Source organism: Schistocerca nitens, chromosome 8, assembly GCF_023898315.1.
Source record: "Schistocerca nitens isolate TAMUIC-IGC-003100 chromosome 8, iqSchNite1.1, whole genome shotgun sequence".
NCBI lineage: Eukaryota > Metazoa > Arthropoda > Insecta > Orthoptera > Acrididae > Schistocerca > Schistocerca nitens.
In genome coordinates this window covers 85,658,632-85,669,675 of record NC_064621.1, presented here as the reverse complement: position 1 = coordinate 85,669,675, position 11,044 = coordinate 85,658,632, and the positions used below count along the sequence as shown (strand labels likewise).

The 11,044-nt window shown below is 45.8% G+C and overlaps 1 protein-coding gene across 1 annotated transcript; it reads right to left on the bottom strand.

Moving 5' to 3' along the window:
- Positions 1–8,582: 8,582 nt before the first annotated feature.
- LOC126199402 (uncharacterized) lies at positions 8,583–10,590 on the bottom strand. Its single transcript, XM_049936320.1, has 2 exons — positions 10,569–10,590; positions 8,583–8,908 (listed from the first exon to the last, which is right to left on the bottom strand). Exons 1-2 carry the CDS (start codon positions 10,588–10,590, stop codon positions 8,583–8,585), a joined length of 348 nt encoding a protein of 115 aa, XP_049792277.1.
- Positions 10,591–11,044: the final 454 nt, after the last annotated feature.

The following is an 11,044-nucleotide window of genomic DNA, read 5'->3' as shown; positions in this document are numbered from 1 at the left end:
CCTAGGTGCACGAATGGCAAAACGTCATTTTTCGGATCAGTTCAGGTTCTGTTTACATCATCATGATGGTCGCATCCATGTTTGGTGACATCGCTGTGAACGCACATTGGAAGCCATACTGACTTATCATCCGGCGTGATGATTTGGAGTGCCATTCGTTATACGTCTCGGACACCTCTTGTTGGCATTGGCGGCACTTTGAACAGTGGACGTTACATTTCACATGTGTTACGACCCGTGGCTCTACCTTCCATTCGATCCCTGCGAAACCCTACATTTCAGCAGGATAATGCAATGACCGCATATTGTAGGTCCTGTACGGGAGTATCTAGTTACAGAAAATGTTCGACTGCTGCCCTGGCCAGCACATATTGCAGATCTCTCTCCAGTTGAATACGTCTGGTCAATGGTGGCCAAGGAACTGGCTCGTCACAATACGCCAGTCAGTACTCTTGATGAACTGTGGTATCGTGTTGAAGCTGCATGGGCAGCTGTACCTGTACACGCTATCTAAGCTCTGTTTGACTCAATGCCCAGGCATATCAAGGCCGTTATTACGGCCAGAGGTGGTTGTTCTGGGTACTGATTTCTGAGGATCTATGCACCCAAATTGCGTGAAAAAGTAATCACCTGTCAGTTCTGGTATAATATATTGGTCCAATGAATACCCGTTTATCATCTGCATTTCTTCTTGGTTTAGCAATTTTAATGGCCAGTAGTGTAAGTTTTCAGACTGTTTCTGACCATCCTCTCGTATAATGCACGCCATTACTCAGCAGCGTTGAGTCTTTTTTAGTTGAGGGCGGTGGTTGCGCCGTGATGGATCACGATAGCTAAGCAACAATTTGGTGGTCTCGTGGAGTCCACTGCACGCACTACACGACACGTCACAGCACCATAGAGCGACAGGGGCGTTATATGTTTCTAGACAGTCGTCTTTAAAGAAATTTCTCATCAAAGTAAATCAACAAAGTTCGCGCGGTACTTCACAAGTAGTCTACGAATTTGTTTGTTCACTGTTAGGCATTCGAGAAATGGCAGGACAGACAGACTGTTCTTGCCTCTCGCTCCGCTTTGGCCTTAGTTGAAATACGTGTAACAATTGTTGAGATGAACATTAAAACTGCAGCACCATATACAGTGATGAGCCAAAGAAACTGGTACACCTGCCTAATATGATTTAGGGCCCGCGTGAACACGTAAAAGTGCCGCAGCACGACGTGGACTCGCATAGGCCTGAAGTAGTGCTGGAGGGAATGGACACCGTAAGTCCTGCAAGGCTGTGCATAAACCCGTAAGAGTATGACGGTGTGGAGATATCTTCTGAACAGCACGTTGCAAGGCATCCCAGATGTGCTCCATAACGTTCATATTTGGGGAGTTTGGTGGCCAGCGGAAGTGTTCCTGGAGCCACTCTGTAGCAATTCTAGACGTATAGGGTGTCACATTGTCCTGCTGGAATTGCCCAAGTACGTCGGAATGCACAATTTTCTTGAATGGATGCAGGTGATCGGACAGGATGCTATGTATGTGTCACCTTTCAGAGTCGTATCTAGACGTATCAGGGGTCCCGTATGACTCCAGCTGCACACGCTCCACACCATTACAGAGCCTCCACCAACTTGAACAGTCCTCTGACGACATGCAGAGTCCTTGGATTCATAAGGTTGTCTTCATAACCGTACAGGTCCATCCGCTTGATACGATTTGAAACGAGACTCGTCTGGCCAGGCAACATGTTCCCATTCATCAACAGTACAATGTCGGTGCTGACTGGCCCAGGCGAGGCGCAAGCTTTGCGTCGTGCAGTCATCAAGGGTACACGAGTGGGCCTTTGGGACCGAAAGCCCATATCGATGATGTTTCGTTGAATGGTTCTCACGCTGACACTTACTGACGGCCCAGCATTGAAATCCGCGGATATTTGCGGAAGGGTTGCACTTCTGTCACGTTGGACGATTCTCTTCATTCGTCGTAGGTCCCGTTCTTACAGGATCTTTTTCTGGCCGCGGCGATGTCGGAGATTTGATGTTTTACCGGATTCCTGATATTCGCGCTACACTCGTGAAATGGTCTTACGGGAAAATACCCACTTCTTCGTTGCCTTGTAGGTGCTGTGTCCCATCGCTCGTGGAACGACTATAACACCAAGTTCAAAATCACTTAAATCTCGATAACCTGCCATTGTAGCAGCAGTAACCGATCTAAGAACTGCACCAGACACTTGTCTTACGTAGGCGCTGCCGACAGCAGCGGCGTATTCTGCCTGTATTTGAATACGCATGGCTATACCAGATTCTTAGGCGCTTCAATGTACGAGGGCTATTCCGAAAGTAAGGTCCGATCGGTCACGAAATGGAAACGACTATGAAAATCCGATAAAGCTTTGCACAGACGTGTTGGGTAGTGTCTCTAGTATAACCCCAGTTAGCATCACGTCGCTCTTCTCATTTCTGAGCTCGCAGTGAGTGCGTAAAGATGTCTAGAAAATAGTGTCTGCCGCCAAGTACGGGGGCCTGGTGAGAAATTTCCCCTGAAGCTATGCAGCTAACATTACATAACTGTCGTGCTGTTTCGTCTTCAAGAAAATTCTCAGCCGCATTCTGCAGGGGCAATGAAGATGCTCCTGCATCGTTTTCAAATGGAAATGTGAGATTACCCACAATACAGCCCGTAATTGTCTCCCTCTGAGTTTCAGCTCAGGTCACATGAACCGCTGGTTATGAAGACAACATTTCGGCACAAGACAACGAGCCGTAGGCCAGCGTAGAGAATTGGCGGAGAGCACTGGCGGCTGCCTTCTATAGCGAGGGTATGGGAAAGTTGGTACAACGCTACGATACACGTCTAAGTCGGGTCGGCGACTATGGAGATAAGTAGCTGCAAGGTGTATCTAACTGTTGCAAATAAAACATTTTTGATTTTTACCGTGGTTTCCATTTCGCGACCTATCGGACCTTACTTTCGGAATAGCCCTCGTATATCGCACACAATAAATTTGCAACTAGTACGAAGCGCAGTACAACCTTGGACATGCAAAGGATTAGCATCCCAGCACAACTTCATTAACTTAAAAAATGGTTCAAATGGCTCTGAGCACTATGGGACTTAACTTCTGAGGTCATCAGTCCCCTAGAACTTAGAACTACTTAAACCTAACTAACCTAACGACATCACACACATCCTTGCCCGAGGCAGGATTCGAACCTGCGAACGTAGCGGTCCCGCGGCTCCAGACTGCAGCGCCTAGAACAGCTCGGCCACCACGGCCGGTACTTCATTAACTATGGAAACGTAAAGCCACATCCATTCTGTATACAATGAAAGATAACGCAGTGGTTTCTCCATTCGGAAATTGCAAATGAATATTGAACGTCTGTGATAAAATCCTGTAGATCTCGTGTCAGATAGCAAAACGGCTACCACCACCTGCTGTAGTTTGGCAGAAGCAGACGTGTGGCCAATAGAAACTATGGTTTATCGTCTATAAATATCTTGCTAGCGTTGAGTGGGATCTCACGACTGCCATGCAAATATATGGAATCGACGGCTACAGGTGAGCCGTACTGAACGCCATGAAAAGTTACTAGTTAATAATTAATGAGTTTTTCGCCGTGTTTGTTTGATTTATAACCGATCTGACTATATTGTGTACACAGTGTTTGCACGCTTAGCCCAGTAGTCTTGTTCAAAGCTTCGAGCATAGTCTGATATGTCCTCGCTTTCTGGACTCAATCATACTGTTGAGTATTGTTTGTGGTTAGGTCCTGCTTATGCACTACTGGCCATTAAAATTACTACACAAGAAGAAATGCAGATGATAAATGGGTATTCATTTGACAAATATATTATACTAGAACTGACATGTGATTACACTTTCACGCAATTTGGGTGCACAGATCCTGAAAAATCAGTACCCAGAACAATCACCTCTGGCCTGCTTGAAACAAGGTAGCTTCGCGATAACAGATGGCGGCAGGAATATCATCCGGCCATCCCCAACCACTAACATTGCCAAATCTGAAAATTAACATGCCGATCCCCCGGAAGTACGGGAGGAAAAAGAAGAGAGATGGGATGTTATGATAGCGGTACAATCACAAGAGATACATTCATAGGATTTTTCGACCTGGGAACAGAGTTCGACAGTGCAAAATGAAGCAATATGTTCGAAAAACAAGAGTCAGTAATAGAGAAAGACGGGAAATATACAACATGCATAAAAAATAAGAAAAAACTGTAAGAATAAAAAACCACGAACGAAGTGCTCAGAATAACAAGGGTATAAGACAGGGATGCAACCTTTCTCTCCTACTGCTCAGTCCATGAAATGAAGAAGAAATGACGGAAATAAAGGTTACATTTAGGAGTTGGACTAAAATTCAGAATGAAAGGGTATCAAAGACAAGATTCGCTGATGGCAGTACTAACGTCAGTGAAAGCATGGAAATATTAAAAGACCTACTTCGAGTGAACACTTTACCCAGCTAAAAAAAATGGGCTGATAGCATGGCGAAGAAAAACTAAAGTAAAGAGGAGTAGCAGAAATGAGATTTGTGGTAAAGTAAACACCAAAGCTTGTGACCATGAACTAGGCAAAATGAATGTATTCTGCTGTCTTGGAAGCAAAACAACCTATGATAGACGAAACAAGGAGGAGATACAAAGCAGAATGGTACAGGAAAATAGGACATCCTTGACCAAAAGAAGTCTGCTGGTATCAATCACTGGCCTTAATTTGAGGAAAAAAGTTCTGAGAATACTGTTCTGGAGCACAGCATTGCACGGTAGTGAACAATGGAATGTGAGGGAACCAAACACCAAGGCAATATAAGCGTTTGAGATGTGCTCCTGTAGAAGGATATTGAAAATGAACAGGTTCTCCGGAGAATCGGCACGGATGGAAATATGTGCAAAATATGTGGCGAGAACAGCACATAAGAGCATGGCCTCAGGGACTAACGTCCATGGTACTACAGGGAGCTGTAGAGCGTAAAACAATTTCTACAGGCAGAAAACGGAGTGTATTTATTTATTTACACGTCAAATTCCGCAGGACCAAATTGAGGAGCAAATTTCCAAGGTCATGGAACGTGTCAGTACATGAACTTACAACATAAAAGTAATAACAGATAAAATAAATGTTCATGAACCTGAAAAAAAGTCAGTCCATAAGTTTAAGTAAACGCTATCAGCAGTACAATAAGAATCAGCTTCATTTTGCAAGGAACTCCTCGACTGAACAGGAGTGACCCATGAGGAAACTCTTCAGTTTCGATTTGAAAGCGCCTGGATTACTGCTAAGATTTTTGAATTCGAGTGGCAGCTTATTGAAAATGGATGCAGCAGTATACTGGACACCATTTTGCACAAGAGTTAAGGTAGTCCGATCCAAATGGAGGTTTGATATCAGACGAGTATTAACCGAATGAAAGATGCTTATTCTTGGAAATAAACTAATTTGGTAACAAGAAACGACAATAAGGAATATACATACTGAGAGGCCAATGTCAAAATACCCAGACTCGTGAACAGAGGTCGACAAGAGGTTTGTGAACTAACACCACTTATTGCCCAAACCGCCAGTTTCTGAGCCAAAAATATCCTTCTAGAATGGGAAGAGTTACCCCAAAACATAATACCATACGACATAAGTGAATGAAAATAAGCGAAGTAGACTAATTTTCGTGTCGAAGTATCACTCACTTCTGATACCGTTGGAAGTCTTTGAACAAGATCCTGAACGCGGGCTTTCCACGACAGCTTACTATCTATCTGAACACCTAGAAATTTGAACTGTTCAGTTTCACTATTCACATGCCCGAGATTAAAACGTCAGGTTTTGTTGAATTGTGTGTTATAAATTGTAAAAACTGAGTCTTACTGTGATTTAACGTTAGTTTATTTTCTACAAGCCATGAACTGAGGTCATGTAATGCACTACTTGAAACCGAGTGAATGGTGCACACAACATCCTTTACTACCAAGCTAGTTTCATCAACAAACAGAAATATTTTAGAGTTACCCATAATACTAGAGGGCATGTCATTTATATAAATAAGGAACAGGGGCGGCCCCAACACTGATCCCTGGGGCACCCCCCACTTGACAGTACCCCATTCAGATCCCACATCACAGCCGTTATCAACATTGTGAATAATGTCCTTTTGCTGCCTGTTGCTAAAGTAAGAGGTGAACCAATTGTGAGCTACTCCATATATTCCGTGATGATTCAACTTCTGGAGCAATATTGTGAGATCAACACAGTCAAATGCCTTTGTTAAAAAATACGCCAAGCGTTCGGAACTTTTTGTTTATCCCATCCAGTACCTCACAGAGAAAAGAGAATATAGCATTTTCAGTTGTCAGACGACTTCTAAAGCCGAACTGTACATTTGACAGCAAATCGTATGACGTAACATGATCAATTAACCTTACATACACAGCCTTTTCGATAACTTTTGCAAACACTGATTGCTTAGAAATAAGTCTAAAATTATCTCTATTATCCCTTTCTCCCTTTTTATAAAGCGGCTTTACTACTGAGTAATCGCTCAGGAAACTGACCATTCCTAAAGGAAAAATTACAAATATGGCTAAATACAGGGCTAACATGCGCAGCACAGTACTTTAATATTTTGCTAGACACTCCATCATAACCACGAGAGTCCTTGGTCTTCAGTGATTTAATTATTGACTCAATCTCCCTCTTGTCTGTATCACAGAGGAGTATTTCAGACGTCAATCTCGGAAAGGCATTTGCTAAGAAATTTATATGATTTCCTGTAGAAACTAAATTTTTATTTAATTCGCCAGCAATGCTCAGAAAATGATTGTTAAATACTGTACATATATCTGATTTATCAGTAACAGAAATATTATTACTGCGAACTGGCTTTATATCATCGACCTTGTGATGCTGACCAGCAGCATATATCCTGCATTCAGGAAATATACCGTCAATTCACATTAATCCGTCCACCGCCTATGTTCCACATCAACATACAATAGCCACCCACAGATGGCCGCTGACAGCACTAGCTATGGAGGGTACGTAAAGCCTCTAGGGGGACGTGGGAAACAGTGGTTTCACTATCGTAAGACGGAAATGGAGCGATCCATCTGAAGACGAAACGCACATGATCATTGGCTTTCGGGCCAAAGATGGATGCATTTACGAAACGTCTAAGTTTGTAAAGCGATTGCGTCCTCCGTGATTAAAGTGGCAAAACGGCGCTATCCAAAACCGGCACTGAGGCAACGGTGGTGGACCACGGGTCGTAGACAACACAGGCGACGACGGCTGCGGAGATGTGTACGGGCGAATAGACGCGCAACCGTTGAGCGATTCACGGCCCAGAAGGACCACGAGGCTACCAGCAGTGTCTCCTCAACGACCATTCAGCGAATGTTATTATGGGCCTCCACAGCAAGTGCCTGGTTCATCGGGATGTAGGGTGGGATCTGGACGCCAACACCACAACTGGTGGTCTTTTCAGGTGGATCACGTTTTATGGTCCATCAGACAGCGTGTACGGCGTGAATCGTCGCAAAGAAAATGTTGCAACAATTTTCGGGGCCGGCCGTGGTGGACGAGCGGTTCTAGGCGCTTCAGTCCGGAACCGCGCGACTGCTACGATCGCAGGTTCGAATCCTGCCGCGGGCATGGATGTGTGTGGTGTCCTTAGGTTAGTTAGGTTTAAGTAGTTCTAAGTTATAGGGGACTGATGACCTCAGATGTTAAGTTCCATAGTGCTCAGAGCCATTTGAACAATTTTCGGGAGGGTCTAGGGTCGAGGAGGGAGTGCTAGGATATGGGTAATGTTTTCGTAGCATCCCCTGCATGTTCTTGTTATTCTGGAAGGCGGAGTAGATCAACATAGGTATGCATCTATCTCTCGGGACTTTGTCTACCCTTGCATGTAGTTTGTTTTTCCTCGGCCTTTGCCATCAAGACAATACAACGTGTCACACAGCTCGTAGTGTGCGTACGTGGTTCGAATAGCACCAAGATGAGCTTATCGTATTCCCCTGGCCACGAAACCTCCAGATTTCTACACAATCTAGGATCTGTGAGACGTTTGCGCCATGGATCCTCAACCGAGAAACCTCCTGCAATTGGACACGGCATTCGAGTAGATATGACTATGTGACTGGACAGTAGAACTGAGGACGTTCGGCGCAAGTCCTGCCCTGAAATGAAGACGTTGGCACGGGAGAGGAATTCGTCGAGGGTCGCATAAAACTGAGGACCCAAAAAATAAATGATACAAAATCTCTTGGTAAGTGTAAATAGGGACCGGGATGCAGGAAATATTGGAGTAGATGTTACATAGAAAATGCTGTGAGACATGTGGGACTTGGGTGAGATACCAGATGGGCAAGAGAAGGGTAGTTTGAAGCGTTCGTTTGCGTTGCAGTAGGTCAAAATGTAAACAGTGTGACAACTCCGGTGCACTACTGGTGACATGTGCAGAACGGTAAGCTCGCCGCAAAGATACTGCTGTTCATTGTTTTGCGGCTGGGAAGCTGAAACGTGAGCACACTCTTCGCAGCTGGAGAGGGGGGGGGGGGGCGGCCACTTACGTGAGCAGCAGGGTGAGGAGTTCCTCGAGCAGGCCTGCGGCGTGCAGAGGCTCCGCGGCAGCGTGGCACACGGCCCGCAGCAGGCAGCGCGCGTCGCCCGCAGCTTCCTCCAGCCGCCGGTAGAGCGCGCGCGCGCCGCGCCGCCCGCCCCTCGCCGCCAGCAGCGGCTCCAGCTGCGACGCGTTCACCGGCACCAAGAACTGCGCCTGCAGCGCGTAGCCCATGGACGCGCGCCGGTTCGGGATGTTCAGCGGGATGCCTATCCCCAAGGTGAACTGAAACAGCACACGACGCTTCGGAAACACGTTTATATTAATGGAATCTTCTCGGATTGTCAGCCGAGTCGTGGCGTCATGTCCTCGCAACATTTCGTCGAGCTTCCTCCTCGTCATCTTCAGGCGAAACGTCCAGGTTCATGTCCAGTTCGTTCCTTTTAGAGATGGGTTAACTCGTTGATCTGTGGGAACTAGTTCACTGATGACGGTTCCTTTTGGGGAACCGTTCATTTTTACTCCTTCACTGTGCCTGTTTTATCTAACTGTGTAAGTTACTTGAATTTCCATGAAAATATCAAGAACGCACAAGTATTACCTCTGCATGATAAAGTCATTGATTGCCTTGTGTAGATAAGTTGTTCATATACATCTACATCTACATACATACTCCGCAATCCACCATACGGTGCGTGGCGGAGGGTACCTCGTACCACAACTAGCATCTTCTCTCCCTGTTCCACTCCCAAACAGAACAAGGGAAAAATGACTGCCTATATGCCTCTGTACGTGCCCTAATCTCTCTTATCTTTGTGGTCTTTCAGCGAAATATAAGTTAGCGGCAGTAAAATGGTACTGCAGTCAGCCTCAAATGCTGGGTCTCTAAATTTACTCAGTAGCGATTCACGAAAAGAACGCCTCCTTTCCTCTAGAGACTCCCACCCGAGTTCCTGATGCATTTCCGTAACACTCGCGTGATCATCAAACCTACCAGTAACAAATCTAGCAGCCCGCCTCTGAACTGCTCCCTCAATCCGACCTGATAGGGATCCCAAACGCTCGAGCAGTACTCAAGAATAGGTCGTATTAGTGTTTTATAAGCGGTCTCCTTTACACATGAACCACATCTTCCCAAAATTCTACCAATGAACCGAAGACGACTATCCGACTTCCCCACAACTGCCATTACATGCTTGTCCCACTTCACATCGCTCTGTAATGTTACGCTCAAATATTTAATCGACGTGACTGTGTCAAGCGCTACACTACTAATGGAGTATTCAAACATTACGGGATTATTTTTCCTATTCATCTGCATTAATTTACATTTATCTACATTTAGAGTTAGCTGCCATTCTTTACACCAATCACAAATCCTGTCCAAGTCATCTTGTATCCTCCTACAGTCACTCAACGACGACACCTTCCCGTACACCACAGCATCATCAGGAAACAGCCGCAGATTGCTATCCACCCTATCTAAAAGATCATTTATGTTGATAGAAAACAACAGCGGACATACCACACTTCCCTGGGGCACTCCAGATGATACCCTCACCTCCGATGAACACTCACCATCGAGGACAACGTACTGGTTTCTATTACAAGTCTTCGAGCCACTCACATATTTGGGAACCAATCCCATATGCTCGTACCTTAGTTATGAGTCTGCAGTGGGGCATCCGTCTGATACCCTTTATCCATGGTTCGCAAGACATCATGTGAAAAAGGGCGAGTTGCGTTTCGCAGGAGCGATTCTTTCTAAATCCGTGCTGATGCATGAACAGCAACTTATCTGTCTCAAGGAAATTCATTATATTCGAACTGAGAATATGCTCGTGAATCCTGTTGTTCGATTGTCTTAGCTTAATGAGTCCTTAGAAAGTATCAGATTAGTCAACTGATGTGGCGGGCCAGTGACCGAAAGCCATATAGACATCAGAGGAGGCTGAACGAAAGTACAGATTATCGAATCTGTTTACGACTCACCGTGGACCACCACAGAAGCCATTCATTTTCGATGGAAGCTCGCAGTCGTACAAGTACAGTGTCTTCGTTTTCCGTTCCTCTACAGAAAATAATACACTCCTGGAAATGGAAAAAAGAACACATTGACACCGGTGTGTCAGACCCACCATACTTCCTCCGGACACTGCGAGAGGGCTGTAAAAGCAATGATCACACGCACGGCACAGCGGACACACCAGGAACCGCGGTGTTGGCCGTCGAATGGCGCTAGCTGCGCAGCATTTGTGCACCGCCGCCGTCAGTGTCAGCCAGTTTGCCGTGGCATACGGAGCTCCATCGCAGTCTTTAACACTGGTAGCATGCCGCGACAGCGTGGACGTGAACCGTATGTGCAGTTGACGGACTTTGAGCGAGGGCGTATAGTGGGCATGCGGGAGGCCGGGTGGACGTACCGCCGAATTGCTCAACACGTGGGGCGTGAGGTCTCCACAGTACAT